This window comes from Anopheles coluzzii, chromosome 2 (genome assembly GCF_943734685.1).
Source record: "Anopheles coluzzii chromosome 2, AcolN3, whole genome shotgun sequence".
NCBI classification, from domain to species: domain Eukaryota; kingdom Metazoa; phylum Arthropoda; class Insecta; order Diptera; family Culicidae; genus Anopheles; species Anopheles coluzzii.
Window position 1 is genome coordinate 96182820 of NC_064670.1, and position 17966 is coordinate 96200785.

Here is a 17966-nt window from a genome sequence, read left to right on the forward strand (position 1 = left end):
TTGTTGTTTTTGTTTGCAATCTTAGGTATGTGGACTTTGAACTGCAAAAGGGGAAATGCGTCGACGTCTTCTCCCGTCTCTAGTTCACTTCGTTTGCTTAGCTACACACAAACACATTCATTGCCATCCCTTTTATCAATTATAATTGCGTCATAATGTCCAATTCTAACCATCCATCGGGGCATCTGAAGGAGGAACCTTACCTCCCCACCATTTGCACTGAGTCACTCAACCGGAGGTGTTCGTTGTGTACTGGGTTCGTCGCCAACACGCTCTCGCCGCTCTCCAGAACGATCGAAGCGATCCTCCCCGGTAGGAGGATTTGGTGATGCGCTTTACGAGGTCATATGCTAATACTCCCGGAGGCTTCAAAGTGGCCGGCCTGATAAAAGCAAACACACAAGCAGCGCGAGCCGAATCACGGGCCAAACTTCCAAATGCGCCCTCTAATAAGAGTTTGATTCCAGGCGGTTCCTCCGGGGCGTAAGGCGTGAATAAAACCGGTAAGCAAATGCCTCCTCAAGTTGCCGTACCTCGGGGGTTTACCATAAATCACCCCCTCCTTCCTTTCATGCGGGATGGGAAAGGCATGGAGACGACGGCGACAGATCCGCGCGCTTGCACTCGGGTGAACTCCTGCTGCGTGGTATCGAAGGTGCTCGAAGCTCCAAGTTGTCCCTCCAATCGAACCCGGCCCGTACAGACTTTGTCACCGTTTCGAGAACATTTGCCAGGCGGCGATACTAGAGCATTTGGGTACGCTCCTGGCGAAGATGACACGGGGAATAATAATTTAAACAAACCCGACGGTACGGAGCTTTTTAGTGACGCACCGCTTTCGGAAATGAAGAGAGAGAGAGAGAGAGGTCGGAAGGTCGGGAAAGGGTACAGGAATGTGGTTGGTTTGTTTTTAAGACCCTCCTAGCCTAGACTTTGGGGACACGGGGAAGATCTGCGTGAATCAGAAGGCCGATCAATTGATAACTGACAGCTAGGAGAGCATGGAGCGTGCGGCGGGGATGTATCTGATCAAGTTGACGATCTCTGTTGCATAATGTGTGGCCGGCAGATGCGGCCGCTTAGAATGCTCTGGATGCGAATGGTTAGAATCGATAAGTAGGATAAGGGGGCTGGGCGTGTATCTTCTGGAGCTGGACGATTTAACCGAACGCGCCGGCATGACTGAGCAGCCTTCGATTGGCTGACGTCTATTGAGCAGGAATTCTTGGATGGAATTAAAATGTTTTTGTGAAGACCAGTGCAGAGTACTGTACGAAAAACTGCCTATCCGTCACAAACAGTACATTGGTATATCTTCGCTTCTTGGTGTACTAGAAATGAACTTTCAAGATTTTTTGGTAGAAGAATTTACATTAACATATGTCTTTGGCTGCTCCTAGTGTATGCGTCCACACGGTGGCAAGCGGTGTCCCGCCACCAGCAGGACCCAAATAGTAGGCGCGTGCGCTCGTGCATTCCATTTCCATTGGCGATGAACACAGCGGCGGTGACAGCGACGATGAGATGAACGCTTCTCTTGTCGCCTCGCTCTCTCTCTCGTTCGCTCTTTCGCACCCCGCATCATGCTCTCGCACACACACAACAGAGCTCCGAGTCGGAGTGAACCGCCTTGCACCGACACCGAGCGTGTACGCGCGCGCGCTCCAAAGCCTGCTGCCGATGAACGCTTCGTTCAGTTTGAAGTTGACGCGCGTGGAAGGTAAATGCGCCTTTTTTGCGTAGCCGTTGCGTTTGAACCGCGGGTCGATTGATATACTAACATTGTAGTGCAGCAGGATAAAGGTAATTTCGTGCACGGCGTTCGATCACGTGTAATTCGGATATTTCTGTGATTCGGATTGTTTTTTTCAAACGGTTTAAAAAAACGGATGCAACAAATGGTGCCCATAACAGAACAAAATCTTGATTTGTGTCTGGTGAAAAAGGTGCCGTGTGTGTTTGTGTGTTGTAATGTGAAGCAGTTTGTCTTTTATAGTCCGTTAGGATGATTACGCTTCGTTATCATCCGCTTTGTGAGTTGTTGACCGCAAGGCGCTCGTGGCCAAACCGTACAACAGCCCACTCGAGCCGCAGTTGCAGCGTGCGATTTATTTATCGTAATTTATTTATTGTCGCATGTCGCAGAACGGGCGATACTTCAAAACGGTGTTTGATGTGGTGGTGGTGGTGGTTGTGGTGTAGTACAATAAAAAAAACAGAATCGTCTATCGTCTATCATTCGTGTGCATTCGTTGGTGCTGCTGTTGTTGTTGTTGTTGTTGTTGTTTAGTAGCTTCAATATATGTGATGTCGTCAGCACAAATCCACCACATGCCTACTGCAATCTGCCTGCAAGCGGTTCCTCACGATCATCCCGCACACGCTCGATCGCTTGCTCTCTCGCTCTCTCTCTCTCTTTGTCGCGAAGGGTTGCAAAGAAAGGGGTGGTGTTCGGTGTGGAGGTGTGCTCTATTCCGCGGGCTCTATTCTGATGCACACGTGTCGCACAGTTTAGCCCACCCCCTTTCCACCCTTTCCGTGTCCCGTGTAGAGAAGTGACCTTGCTCTTGGGTGTGCACGGGGAGAACGGGCGTGTGTGCAGTGCTGGTGCTTAGAAGCACTATTGCATCCATCATTAGTGTGGGAGAGAGAAAGAGAGCAAACCAGTAGAGATAACAGCAAGAGTGCAATTTGTTTAGAGCCAGCTTGCAACTTGCATCATCGACGGTTGCACAGTGTCTTGCTGCCGGAAGCATTACGTGCGTACATGCCCTTTAGTGTATGCCCTCTTTACGTGTGTGTGTGTGTGTTAGTTTCGGTTTGTGCGTGTATGCTAGAGTAAAGAATGCAATTCTACCTGAATGAATGGAAGCACACACACACACCCAACGTGTTGAAAGCTGTTGCATCAAGAATATGCAGCGGTATGCACTTTTTTGCAGAATGTACAAGTTACGCGATACGCATTAAACGGTAACGTGGTGTTAGTGTGGCTTAGTGTTTGCGTTTTGTGCAATGTTTGCGGTTTTGAATGTCACCGAGTGGCAGTAGTGCGGTGATGGGATGATTAGAAAGATCGATTAATTAACTGCGTTTCTGACGGTGTGTTTGTGTGTGTGCTGTTTGTACAGTGTGTTGTGTGTGTTGAGTGCTGTAAAATGTCTGAATCACTATACCAAGAGTTGAGTGAATGTTATCGTAAAATCAAACGGAGGCGCCTGGTGTTTGCCTTTTTGCTGGCTGATGCTCGTTAACGCTATTTCCCCCTCTCTCTCTATTTGCGTGTATCTGTGCGATAAGGCAAAGACCATGTGAACGAAACACCACCAACAACTCTAACAACTGTGCGAAAGCATTCGTTTTGCGTCCGAATACATCATCGGCTTAGTGTGGAGTGGAAATCGGCTTAGTATCGGGGTTTGGTGGCCGTGTGTGTGTGTGTGTGTGTTTGTATCTTTACACAGCTATAATTTGCACCTATTTGTATCGTTTTCCCGTACTGCTGATGATGTTGTGGAAGCAATGTTTTGCATTTTGATGCCACCGTCTCAGAATCAGAACCTATCATTACGCGCGGCAAGCTGCACGTAGGGTTTGAAACGTAATTGGTAACCTGAGAGTCTAGCGGTTCTAGGTGGATCCAGCATTTTTAGTTTGATTTGTTGTGTTTCCAATTCCTGTTAGAAATGTTTGTGAAATTTGTATATTTGAACTCTACGTTCGCTGTTATTCTCTTTGGAGGTATTGAGATGTTATATTTGCATGTTTGGTCTTCTTCTTCTTGCATGGCGTAACGACCACCGCGGTCATGTCGTTCTAGGGTTTCGAGGCTTATTGAGTATCACACAGCCGGATAGTCTGTCCACTCTACGAAGGAGCGGTCCGTCCATATGAGTTTTGAACTCACGATGGGTATGTTGTTAAGTCGTGCAAGTTGACACAACTGTACCATAGGACTGCGTCTACCATATTCTAGTTTGAACTTAGTTTGAAGAATACATTGAAGATATAGACACAATTCTGAATATTTTGGGAATTTGGTAGGACCTACAGAACTAAGCATAGAATGAAGCTACATTCTTCAACTTTTTTTATCTTTGCCTATATTGATAATTGATGGTTATCACACGATTAGATACGCTCTGGAGTACATGCAGACATCCTATTTCACTCATTGATTGGTTATCTTCTATGGTATTAGAGCCTTAATTATGAGTTCCCCTTGTTCTAGAAGCTCTATCACCGGCTTAGATACTCTCTGGAGTATATACAGGCAATATGCATTGTTTTTGGTCCATCAGATGTATTGTATTGTATGTCTGTTTGAAATCCTTCTACTATGGAAGGGTCTTCTTTGTTCAACTTTAAGCGCTTGTCTGTATGTCATAAGTTCAAATTTCGACTCTAAATCTCATCACACCTGGCAACACACCTTTATGGGATTTTCTGAATAGCAGGAAAAAACAAAAACAAAAATATTTGTTTAAAACTAGCTTCAGATCCGATCTCAGATCTGTTGATATTTTTGTTTTTTTTTTTTAATTCCAAAATCAGAATTGAATTAAAAAACCATGATTTTAAGCATGAGTTTCAAACTTATCACAAATCGCACAAAAATCTGAACTCTACTGAGTGGTATAGGCGCAGAACATTAGCACAGGTTCTCGGGCTCTCATTACATCAAATGTAGTTGAACACGTCAAACCCAACGTACAACACGTAAATTTCCCCCAACGCTTGCCAAGAATCGGTAAAACTGTACCTGTTCCTCGTCATTGTCGGAGCGTGTACAGCAAACTCAGAACCAATGGTGCAATTTGCAACAAAACTTCTACCGGGGCGGCTGTCTGTGTGAGTGCGTGTGTGTGTTTGTAAGCCATCCAGCACTGGTTCCCGGTCCCGAAACCGCAAAAGTGCCGTGCGCTCGCAATCCATCACACTTTCCGACTCCGATTCATTTTACCATTTGCAATGCCCTCCAACTCTGGTCTGGTCTTTTTTTCTCCAAAGCTGGATGAAGAATGGAGAGGAGTGATGGAAGAGACACAAAGAACGGTGCGGAAAGAAGAGGAAAATGGTTGGATATTTTCTGTCGTCCATATCGCAATGTTTCGAATTTCCACCCCTACCTGTCTGCCGCTTCCTCCCATCATCGTCCCATCATTGTTACATCATCATCCAGCCTGAAGAAGAGCCTGTTGAATAACGCACAACCAACCTATCCTGCCCCCCACTCCTGCCAGTCACAGGCAACAAGGGAGAGTTTTTCCACAACAGTGGAGGAGGAGGAGGAGTAGGAGTTTACGATCGTTACAGCTAGGGCTAGAAAGAGAGACAGAGAGAAAGAGAGGTTGAGAAACAGGTGTACCACCAAACCGTTGCAGTTTGAAAAATATTCTCCCTCTCACTCGTTCGCTCCTTTTTTTTGTCTCGTTGTCCTTGGTGATACCTGTGCCAGCATGTTTGCTTTGATGGATTGCAGAGGACTCAACGTCTCGTTTGCTCTCTCTCACACACACACTCACACCACGGCATTCGAACGACGCGTACAGGGTAGATTATAGGAGCAGGATTAGGTGATGGAGGCGCCCAGGAGAGGAAACCAGGAGGACAAAAACCCTGGTGCCTGTGTTTGCGTAATGGGAAATTTACCTGTTTTTCTTCCGAAACGGTATGCGTTTTTCCCCGGACGCAGTGTAACGCTCGTGCCGGTGTTGCTGCGTACCCTTCTGCTGCATGCGATGGTGCAATTGTGATGGTGCTGCGTGTGCAGCTGTAGCATGCAGATGCACAAAGTGAAGGTTGGAAAAAACGGACGATACGGTGCGAAACAGATGGAGTAGTTTAAATGGCAGACGAGATTGAAAAGTGTGATTTATCGTATTAGTTTGTTTGTGTTAAATTATTGCGAACAGATGTAACTAAAAAGTGTGCAAGTTTGTTTGCTGGTGGTGGAGTAACATTACAGATACCGTTTTGAAATGAAAGCACCGGAAAAGGCAATAACACTGAGCGCAATTAGTGGTGTATATCCCATATGGTCATGTTAGGTGCCGTTGTGAGTTGTTGATCGATCAACGTTTGAACCTGCACCACACAACAACTGACCAGTTTTGTGGTACAATCGAACCGTTCCAATCTAGCTGAGCAAGTTGTAAAGCGAATGAGACCAGTTTAGAAACAGTGGAAACCGGAAGTGCGTGCGTACTAAGGTGTGCAAATGCATAACCATACGGTGATATTCGTTCGAAAGACTGCCAACTGCTGGTCCTACACTAAGCACACGGTTGAAGCCGGAACAAAGACACCGGCCCGAGCACGGTTGCGGCGGAAAATTGCTGCTTAGCTTTAATTAAGTTAGCGTCGCAAGGTTGTCTCCGGTTCAGTGTGATTTCAAGAGAAAACTGACCGGTCGCCAACATAGGGGCAGGGAGCTGCGCGTAACCCCGGGAAACCAGCAAAATTCACGGCAACAATTCAAACACACACACACACGCACACAAACGCACAAAAAAGTGTCAAAAAGGGGAAAAAAGAAGTTCCGTTGCCATACCATCGGTTCCCGCTTCCCGAGTACCGATCTGTCCTGCCCTCGTTTACCCGGTTCTGTGCGCCCTTTTTTTCTTCTTCCAATCCACCCCCACACCCACACATTTGATTGATTGTTCCGATGGTGCCAGGGAAAAACAGTGAGTGAGTGAAGGGGCGGACAAAAAGAAGGGAAGCAAAATAAGTACCTACGGTGAGTTGCGTTACCCGATACCTCTCCGACGATAGCCGTCGCGACGATACTTTCTGTCCAACTGTGTAAATGTGATGTGTGTGTGTATTTTTCTCCTGCTGTATTGGTGAAAAACCGGTAGAAAAATGCGCGAAGAGGAGGAGAAGAAAAAAGGATTTATTGTTTGTGTAAGAGCGAGGATGCCCCCCCCCCATCCTTCGGCTCCGTGTCAAAACCGGCTTCTCGCTGTAGACGCTGTACTGAGCGTAGAAGCAACAGGAGGCTGTGAAAAGGATGGAAACAGCATCCTGCCCATCACTACTCGTGCAACCGTCGGGAGATGTCGCAAGAAGCCGCTGTGTTGAGTGAAAGAGCTACCTTTTTTTCTCGTCTCCCACTCTCTCTTGCGGAGTGTTTGTGTTTCTGCTGTTTGTGATGAAAGTGTGCGCAGGCAGGCAACTGCTGCCGGTCAAATGGTAGTGAGCGGTCTGGAGGAGCAGGTTGCTGCCTACAGCAATCCAATCCGCGGAACCTTGTGTTCCGGTGAACGTAACACGAGCAAGATTGGGTTGTAATTCCTGCGAAAGTTGTAGTGTTTTGTGATTACCACCATGACCCTTTGCAAGCGGTCAAGCCTGGAGATGGAGGAGGAAATCAACAGGTGGAAATTTGTCTCATATTGTGTCTCTCTCTCTCATTTACGTCTCTAGCTTCCGTGTGTTTCTGTGCGTGTGTGCGGTGAATCAGATAGTGATCGCGTGAACCTCACTACCATGGTGTTAGTGAGATGGTGCGTCGTGGTGAAATACGAGCTCGCCTAGTGGAACACGGCCGATGACGTAAGCAGCGATACAGGTAGTGTACTGACGAGTGTTTTGGGGAATAGGTGGCGACACCAGCGCGTGTATCAGTGGTTGAAAAGTGCCAATCAATAGTGTTACGAAATGTTACAAAAGTACCCAAAAATGATTTGAAAGTGATAAAATTATTGTCGTAGAGGAATATTTATAAAAACGTGTAGTGCGTGGTTCACACTGAAACAAAACAAAAAACGGACAATAGTGTGAAGTTACGCGACATCCTGGAGAGAACAACTGGACCAAAGGTAATGATCGACCAAGTAGGCGAACTGTTTTCACAATAAATGGTCGGAACAATCGATAGAAGGCAGTTGGGGAAAAAACCAGTGCAGTTAGATAACACCGTGTGGGAGTGGAATAAGCAGTCGTTTGAGAAAAGTGGGCATACTCGGAATTTGTTTTACGAGGTTTGCCCGCCGTGGGTCGGCGATTGCTCACGCGGGAAGACTCTCAAGCGAAGGGAGTTCGATTCGATTACCCTAACGTCCAGTTCAGTGACGAGGGTGGCTTCTGTGCAGGAGATGAAAAGCCGCTGTAACCATTAAGTGACGCTGATTATGTTTGACATATAAGTGCAGACAAATAATTTAGCAATTGAGAGCGGCGTTACGCAGCGCCGCTGCACAGGCCAGTGTTGCCTGTGGCAACAATGAAGCAACGTTTGCAGAAACCATACCGGCTAGTGAGATTCTCACTTAGACTTGCAAATCGGCACTAGAGCCTCCGGGAGATCAATGGACGGTTGGAGTGTTTTGAATGATAGAAATGATTGCCCTTAATGGAGAGTCACCGTTGGGATGGTATGGCTGCTGTTTTTCCTTGTCAAGATTGTATTTCCTAGTTCCTAGCCTCGACTTTACCAGTACCATAGGGTCTATTATACTTGCTAAATTGGCGCTGGCAAGCATCAGCAGCAATCTGGTAATGTGGGTCCTAATATTCAAAACAGAACAGAACCTCCCATTGTTATTAGATCACACTCCCCGGGGTTGTGAAGGAGTGCCGGAGATGCTTTACTGTGAGGTCTTCCAGCTTGCACCCGGGGCGTCATCTTCGCTCGGTATGCGTAATATGCGAAGCAGTTGCGTCTCGCGTGAAATCAAATCAGAAACACTGACATGGTGAACATGGTAAGGGATACATCTGACGACTGCATACGGTATATCGAGTGGGGTTCGGCAGGAAAAGCAGAGAGACCCCCGGGTAGGTCTGATGAATAAAATATGTCGCTGTGCGTTGGTTTGAGAACGTCCCTGTTGCACAGGATGCAGTTTTTGGACACATTTATAATTTCCTCTCGGCTGTTTTGTGTCATCTTCGTGAAGCTTCAGAGCGTGCGAGCAGAGAACTGTACAGTTCTAGACGCCTCCCGTCCGTGTTCTTGAGTGCGTTGCCTGTTTTGGTGAATGTTGCCATCATAACACTCAACATGACATGACATGAGGTCAGTAGATCGGGTTTGCGATCGCTTGATATGCGAAAGAAAGTGACTGTGGCGAAATAAATCCATCCTTCGACGTGGGAGTAGGACGAAGAGGAGGAGAAGGGAAGCAAGATTGTTCTCGAGTAGTTCGATCGCCTCGATCGGATGCAGGAATAATGCAGTGCGGCACCATTTATGTACCTTGTTGTTTTCCCCCTGTGGAAGCTTATGCAAGATTATTGTGGATGGTTCCTTTGATTCATCGCTGTTGCAGCAAACCGCTGGCGCTTGGTCGGTTCGTTGATTTATGTATTGATTCCTACGCTTGCGGTGACCATTTTGCCACCGATAAACGGTTGTTGAAGTGAATGTTTGCATGAAATTGTCTGGGCCGGTGTTGTGTGCGGAAAATATTCGGAAGCCTTAGGCACATCCGGGGCATTTGTTGGGCTGAACTGTTGCGTTGTGTAACGCTGCTGAATATCTCGAACGAGCGAACAGTCTCGTGAACCATCGGTTATTTATGGGAAGTGTTTAAATGAAGGTTTGCATCAACAGTGTTTCGTTGCGATGTGGAAGTTGGCTTATGGCTGGATCTGTGGACCTGCTGGTGAAGCGCTTGGAGAGCTTTTATGATTCTAAGCTATTCCTTTAGGTTGCAACATCGCCTTTTGCGGGTTGTTGAACCATTCGGACCAGATGGAAATGGAGAGAATTTAATACTTCCCAAATATCATAGGGCTAGTTTGAATTTTTTTTAGCAAAAACTTGACTTGTGATTTATATATGTATATAGATGCTTTTGAAACAATTGAATAGTCTTTAGTCTCTTTAAATTATCTCTAATACAACGCCAAGCGGCAAATCGAGCTTCATTGGCTGGTCTCGCGAAGTATTTGCTCTCTGAAAGAGCCTCTAAGTGGTAGGGTCTTTGGTATATGACTGTTGTGGATAGAGTCTTTGACTCTTTATCTAGTTAAACAACTGTTCTCGCCAGTTACTTCATATCCTACCATTAGATGGGCGACAGAAGGGATTTTAATGCAGAATTATAATTCAAATCAAAATGAGATGCATCAAGATGCATGATCAAGATGAGATACTACTTCTTCGAAACATTTTGATTAGAACCTTGTTTTTGTTTAGCTCATAAGAAGTATTCATTCATTGGAAAAATAGTTCCTTTCTAGACATTTTCTCAGTTCGTCAAGCACAGCAAGTTCAATTGTACTTCTCTCAAGTTATTCCTCAAAATCTGTAGGCCCCAACAGCTGTGTTCGCGAATAATAAGGATCTGCTGGAATTATAATCATGCCGAAAGATATCATTAGCTAATATGAAAGCTTTATCATCAGGTATAGCCTATAGAAACCTGATATTGGGAAGCAGATGAACTGATCTGTTTGTTACAATCAGGCTCTAGTCATGCTTTCCCTTCGAATCGATTGCTTTACATTTACGTGCAATCGATTCTACAGCAACACAGTGATTGACGTGCAAAAACAATTACGCACCATTTTCTCAAGCAAAGAGCCGGTAACCGCCGGTGTGAGACCTCCCGACCGAGCCTAGCTTTTCGCACACTCACACCCTCACAGCTCAGTAGACTGTGCGTTGTTTTCCGGCTCAAATCAAATTACCGCCCGATCAAGGCAAGCATCTTTGCACCACACTGGTCGGTGGTAGTGGTTGTTTGCATTGGCAAGCATTCTAACAACGAGCTCAATTCTAACGGTGCATGCGATGTGAGCTACACCAACACCACTGCAGAACAAATTCCTCCCGTTGGGCAGCCCACCACCACCATCACCGAGGCCCGGCTTTAAACCTTCCCTAGCTGCCGTGTTGTGTGGAATTGCGTAACACGCGTTTTGCTTGCACCCACCCCAAGCAGGCCCACTTCAAAACTTTGCGGGTGACTCGGGTGCACTTGTTGTTTACGGCGCGACTGTACACCACCGTTCTTTTCTAGCCACTAGCCGCCGTGTTAGGGGTGTTGCTTATTTGTTTGTACGCCGACGTTTTCATATTGCGTTCCCCACTCGCTTGTTGTGATCGGTTGGACGAGTCATGGGCGTCATGATGGTCGTTTTGCGGGAGTTTAGAGTGCACTTGGACTGACGATCAGGCTCATCGGTCTCCTCATCGGATGAAAGCAGTTACATCTTTTGGTATAACTATACTTATCGATGTATGATGTTGGCAGTAATGTTACTGTTGACAATCAATAAAAATGTAACGCGATAGATGTTTGCTATAATTACCCGCATCTGGGAGTATTTGGAAGAAGGTAGGCAGTGAGTAGTTATGAAATACTTCTGCAAAAATAAATTAAATTGCGAAATTTATATGCGTCTATTTATGGCACAGTACTCGGACGGTGCTGTGGTCTATTCGATTGATGCGTGTGCTTTTACAATGCCAGACGGAATCAATTCCCATCCGTACTGCTCTTTTTGCGTAGCAAGAACTGATTATATGCCACTGTGTGTTTTGGGGTACAGCAATAAGACTCGGAAGCCTGTATTGAGACAGTTCCGCATTACCAGCGTAGGTGTCGTTACGGCCAAAAAGAAAAAGAAAAAGAAGAAGAAAGACACATATATTACGAAATGAACGTTTTCATATAATCGTCATTTGCCGGCGATTGTGAAATCCCCGGAGGCTTGAAATCTTTAATTTTCTTTTCCGTATTTCTCGGAATTCTGAAACAGGGAGAGAAGCTGTGGAAAAGCAAACGAAAATAAAATACAATAGGCGTTACAGTGGCGTTTAGTTTTCCAAGAAATCGTCAACAGCCCTTAACTCGTCACGAGCAACTGGTGGCACGTGCAGAAGAAACTTTTTATTATGTTTTATGTAAACCACCTTACTCATCTACCCTCGACCGAACATGGTTTGTGATGGAGGAAAAACGCCTGTTGTTATTGTCCACGTGTTCACGTTTTACATTTTTCACTGCCGAGTCAGTGCTAGTGTATGAGTGATTACTTAAAGATTGTTTGTATATGAACCTGCCAGGTGTAGACATATCCGGAATTATCTATCAGAGTGATGTCTGTATCTACAGTTATTGATAATTTGTGTCCTGCAAACTCTTCAAACTGATCGTTTGAATAACCTTTATACCTCTCTTATTACTCTCAATCTCTCCAGATTTGTGATATACGGCCAGCCAGCTAGAACGGCTACCTTGCATCCAATGCCTAGGCAAAGTATGGCCCTTCGATCTGGCGACCTTTGGTGTCATCATTTGGAACGCTCGCTACCGTGCTATCCGTTTGCAAACGTCACCTAAACGCTTGGAGGGGAAAAAACAGGGTGCGCACTCTTTCGCACCCCCAGAGCTAGAGAAGAAGAGACTCGTGCAGCATTCGTTGGAAGTAGCAGTAGAGCACGAACTCCCCGGTCACTACTCGGCTAAGGAAAATTCGTATTGTTTTGTCTGTGTGTTTTCTTTTAGGAGCGTTACGCCGTCTCGGTGCGCGATCGCTTAGTGTAAGAAAGAGAGAATAAAGCCTTCTGTGAGAAACCATTTTCCTGTGTGTGCGTGCAGCCCGGGGAATACCGGGCAACGGCCACAAGATTGAGGAACTAAAGCACAACCCCGCCCGGGGGTCCTCCCTGTTCGACGAGGTGGACGGATACGGCGGGTCGATCGATCTCGATCATCACCATCACCATCACCACCATCATCACCATCACCATGCGGATTCGTATTCGGCCATGGATGAGGATCCGGACGACAAGGATGACACGAAACGGTAAGGATAGCCATCGGGTTTGATCCACCTGGGATGTCACTAATGGAGTAATGCATGTGTTCACTCTCCAGCAAGTCCCGCAATCTGAGCGAGAAGAAGCGCCGCGATCAGTTTAACCTGCTGGTGAACGAGCTCAGCTCGATGGTGTCCTCCAACAGCCGGAAGATGGACAAGTCGACCGTGCTCAAGTCGACGATCGCGTTCCTGAAGAGCCACAACGAGATAGCGGTGCGGTCGCGCGTGCACGAGATCCAGACCGACTGGAAGCCCTCCTTTCTCTCGAACGAAGAGTTTACCCACCTGATACTGGAAGCGCTGGACGGGTTCATCATCGTGTTCTCCTCCACCGGGAGAGTATTTTACGCCTCTGAAAGTATTACCTCGCTGCTAGGGCATTTACCGGTGAGTTGGAAAGCAGGTTGGGCAGCAGCGCCATCTGGATGCTACCGGGATCGCGAATCTAAATTGTGAATCCAATTCCAGAGTGACCTTCTGAACATGACCGTGTACGATATGGTGTACGAGGACGACCAGAACGATCTGTACAACATACTGCTGAACCCGACGACGGTGGTCGATCCGCTGCAGACGGGCATCAGCCGGGAGAATCAGGTCACCTTCTCCTGCTACATCAAGCGCGGCACGGTCGACTATCGGGCGGACGTGTCGTACGAGCATGTCCAGTTTACCGGCTACTTTCGTAAGTACAGGCGATTGGAGGATCTCCCCAAAAGCTTTTGAAACCTTCCTTTCTGAACTGGTCTTCCTTTTTCACGCCGTTTGCAGGTAGTGACGTCGACACTGAGTCGCTCATGACGACGTCCCGGTTCAGCGGGTACACGAGCGATGCCGACTCGCGGCTCGTGTTCGTCGGGACGGGCCGGCTCCAGACGCCCCAGCTCATACGCGAAATGTCGATCGTGGACAACACCAAGAGCGAGTTCACGTCCCGCCACAGCCTCGAGTGGAAGTTCCTGTTTCTCGACCACCGCGCGCCACCCATCATCGGTTACCTCCCGTTTGAAGTGCTGGGAACTTCCGGGTATGACTATTATCATTTTGACGATCTGGAAAAGGTGGTGGCTTGTCATGAAGCATGTAAGCTCACAGTCTTGAAACAATATACCGCTCCGCGTACCGGTCCGGGATGGGGGCACCATTACTGATGTTGGGCTTCGTGTGGGTCCGCTTTGTATGTTTGTGTTTCCCCGCTCTTGTAGTGATGCAGAAGGGCGAAGGGACCTCGTGCTACTACCGGTTTCTCACCAAGGGCCAGCAGTGGATCTGGCTGCAGACGCGGTTCTACATCACCTACCACCAGTGGAACTCGAAGCCGGAGTTTGTCGTCTGCACGCACCGGGTCGTGAGCTACGCGGACGTGATGAAGCAGATGCGCAACCAGACGGCGGGTGACAGCAAGTTCTCGGAGGACGCGGACAGCATCAGCGTGCACGGGGTCGAGCGAAAGTTTCAGCAATCGTCGTCCCAGAGCCTACTAGCGACCTCGCCCTGGAGCTCGAAGAGTTCGCGCACGTCCCGGATCGCCCCGACGCCGGGCGTCTCACCGACGGGGCTGTCCAATCGGGGCCGCCATCGGTACAACACGTACCATGGGCCTGGGTCGGATTCGGCGACGTCCATTTCCACGGAATCTCACACCAGCCGGCAGTCGCTCGTGACGCAACATTCGGTAAGTCGTTGTGTTGTTGGGGGAGTGGTGAGCTGTGTCTAACCTCACTTTGCTTACTTTGTAGCGCTCCCGCATGCGTACCAGCACGTTCCCGTCGAAGGTTTCCTCCCACGGCAGCCAGTCGGACAGGAACTCCATGTCCCATTTTCTGCTGCAGCAGCCGCAACAACCGCACGGCGGTCATCAGCTAGCGTCCGGCCAGTTGCAGCATCAGCAGCAGCATCTACCGCAACAGCAACAGCATCAACAGCAGCAGCAACAGCAGTCCCAACATCCGCTTCAACATCAACAGCCTCATCCGCTGCTGCAGCCCCATCAACAGCTGCAGGGCCACCAAGCGCAGCAACCACATCAGCAGTTGCCGCCGCAACAGCAGCCACACCCGGCGATGATACAAAACCCACCGGACGTATACCCGCATCAGCTACAAACTCAACATCCTCTCCAGCAACAACAACAGCAGCAGCAGCAGCCACAACAACCCTCACAGCAACAACAGTCCCACCAGCAGCTAGCTGGACTGCAGCAGCCCGGAACAGTACAGCAGCAACAATCACACCAACAACCACAACACCAACAACCACAACAGCAGCAGCCACCACTCCCGCAACCATCAACCACGGCCGCGTTACGACCGCCGCCCGCCACCATTATTACCCCGCCGGTCACGCAGATCCTCACGGCGACCGGGTTCATCGAGCCGCAGCAGTATTTGACCGCCATCCCGGTGCAGTCGGTCGCCGGCTTTACCGAGACGGCCCCGGGCGTACTGTCGCCGATCCAGTCCACCTCACCGCACGGGGCGTACGCGGTGGCGCACCATCCGGCCGTTACCGGGACGGGCGGGGTCGTCCTGACGCCCAGCCAGAACCAGGTGCAGGATCAGCTGCAGCGCAAGCACGAGGAGCTGCAGCACCTGATACTGCAGCAGCAGGAAGAGCTGCGGCGGGTGCAGGAGCAGCTACTAATGGCTCGGTACGGTCTGCTGCCGTCCATCGTTTCACTCCCCTTTCCACCGGGGACGGGAAACGGGCCCGGGCCGGGCCCGAGCGTTGGACCGCCTGGGGAACGGTGCGCTAGCGGTGGTTCGTTTCTGCAGGCCCATCATCAGGGAAACTCGTACCATCATCACCATTACCATCCTTCCGCGGCACAGGCACAGCAGCAGCAACAGCAGCAGCAACAGCAACATCCTCCTAGCCATGGAGGAGTGCACCATGCACAGCAGCCACAGCATCCGCTGCAAGATCAGCAGCAGCTTTGCATCGGCCCGCCGGACCAAAAACCGATCCTGCATCCCGACCCGGAGCAGCTCAACTTTACCGACACCGGGCAGGGGAAGCTGGGCGAACCGAACGAGATGATATCGTACATGCAGCTGACGCCGGTCCCGCTGCACCATCTCCAGCACCAATCGAGCCAATCGTCCACCTCGTCCACACCCGCCACGTCCATGATGAGCCAGCAGCAGAAGCAACATCAGCAGCAGCAACACCAGCAGCAGCAGCACATGCAGATGGGTGCTCCGCCCGACGGTGGCACTGGAGCGGGTGGGAACAGCAACAATAACAGTAATGGAAACACCATGGGACTGTTGCAGTACCAGATGGCGGCGGAACAGGCGCAAATCCTGTTCACGTCCGGCATGGAGCAACAGCAGGGCCAGCAGCAACAACAACCCGCCGTTCAACAGCAACAGCAGCAGCAGCAGCAGCAGCAACATCAAGGTGCAGGTAGTTCCGATGCCGGTTCCAGGACCTGTCCCTCGCAAACTAGTGAAATGTAGATTGTAGTACGGTAACAGGGACACAGAAGTGATTTCAACCGAAAAAAAATCCATCGAGCTTAACACAACGAATTGTTCGATCGTGCGGTGAGGTTTTGTAGACGATTATTGTTAACTATTGTAAACGGTATGTACATACATGGATGTATGTATGTAAACACAGTGCGGGGAAGAAACTCCCTCCGCAGCAGTTTTTTTGTAAAGCTATACCTGTACACACACACACGGGGACGAGGTTTTTAGCTTGTCCATTTACCAAAGAAGCATAATTCTGTAGAGAAGGGGAAGCGGGGAGTTTATACTGCAAGTTATACAAACTATCTGATAGATACCACTACCATATACTACTTAGAGCCTAATGAGCCATCGTACTACTAAGATTATCTTGTAAGGGATTGAGAGAGAGAGAGAGAGAGTGCGATCAGTCACAAAGGGTCTGTCTTGATGTAAAATAGAAGAGCTGGAAAGGAAGGGAAGAAGAGAAAAAAACTGTGGTGATAATTGCAGGTTTCTTTTAGGCCGTAAGATAGAGATCAGGTCTTTCGGAAGGTCTCTTTAAGTCGGTTTAGTAGTTTGTTAGACCAAAAAAATGGGAGGCCATGGGGACCACCACACCAGAGCACGGTGGTGGCGTAGGAAGCATTTTTACTGTATGCATGGATGTGTGTATTTTCACACAGTTTAGGCATTTCTTTCGGTACCACGACGGATGATGTTCGAGTTGCACCGGGAGTTACAGAACGATCATTGAATGCGGAATACTTTGCGCTTATCGAGTTGCAGAGGTACCAAGGGAAGGGAAGGGATTGTAGGAGGATTGAAGGAGAAATAAATGAAACAATGACAAACGTGGGGTTGAAAGCGGAACCATTGCCAACCATTGGTAAGTTGTTTCTTTATGCGCAAAGAAAAATGTTGCTTGTAAGCGCCTAAATGCATGCAATACGGTACGTGTGTAGCATGTGAAGCTTTCACAGGCGTATGGAGCGTTTGCTAACGGACGGAGTTTTAATCTTTAATTTACAATTACTCTTTCTCACACTCACATGAACACATAAAATCACATTTATATTTACGCTAATCACTAGAAAATGTGAAGAATCATGCACACAGAACATTAACCAATCCCAAACAAACATTGATAAGGCCGATGATCATGGCAGCATGGGAGGCACGACCCAACGCGCAAAACAAGATGTTTGCCTCAAATGGTGGCGGTGAACAGATTTTTTGTTTTTAAATTTTAAATAACACAACCTATATTTTTCTAAAATTGAACTATTTTTTTTTTTGCTGATCGGCAAATGGTATACTAAAAGTTATTTTGAGAAACAATATACACAAATCGCCGAAAAGTGTTACAAAGTAGCGCGTGATCGTGCTGGCGCTTTCTCGAACCAGTGGTTACTCAAGCTCTATCTGCTGTTGGACAGCTGAGCAGCAGCAACAGCAGTAGTGATTGGGAAGCCCAAAGGCCCAACAATCAGTGCGGGCAGTTGTGACCTTGCCCCTCGCGGTTTCGCATGATCGCATTGCCAATTGGCCAAAACCACAGTGACACAGTGAAATATCGCGTGTTTTTGTTGCTGTTTTGTTTCATGTTTTGGTAGACACCAATGTGTACCAATCTGCCAATCGACGAAACGGGTCAGAAGGGTACACTGGTGGCGTCGTGTTTTCGATTGTCATTTTGGGGCACTTTTAATCAGCGCTTTACAATCA

General features: G+C 48.2%; 1 protein-coding gene across 1 annotated transcript; it reads left to right on the forward strand.

The window, feature by feature from the left end:
• The first annotated feature begins 1683 nt into the window (after window positions 1-1683).
• LOC120949425 (circadian locomoter output cycles protein kaput) lies at window positions 1684-17111 on the forward strand. Its single transcript, XM_049606407.1, has 8 exons — window positions 1684-1803; window positions 7432-7826; window positions 12161-12768; window positions 12840-13170; window positions 13252-13468; window positions 13555-13866; window positions 13989-14458; window positions 14523-17111. Exons 3-8 carry the CDS (start codon window positions 12731-12733, stop codon window positions 16242-16244), a joined length of 3090 nt encoding a protein of 1029 aa, XP_049462364.1. The 5' UTR covers window positions 1684-1803; window positions 7432-7826; window positions 12161-12730; the 3' UTR covers window positions 16245-17111.
• Window positions 17112-17966: the final 855 nt, after the last annotated feature.

Bases quoted from the DNA above. Each gene is read 5' to 3' on its own strand.
- LOC120949425 (XM_049606407.1), top strand. From the start codon at position 12,731: ATGGATGAGGATCCGGACGACAAGGATGACACGAAACG. The intron at 12,769-12,839 runs GTAAGGATAGCC...TTCACTCTCCAG, and splicing joins GACAAGGATGACACGAAACG to CAAGTCCCGCAATCTGAGCG. The intron at 13,867-13,988 runs GTAAGCTCACAG...CCGCTCTTGTAG, and splicing joins GGTGGCTTGTCATGAAGCAT to TGATGCAGAAGGGCGAAGGG.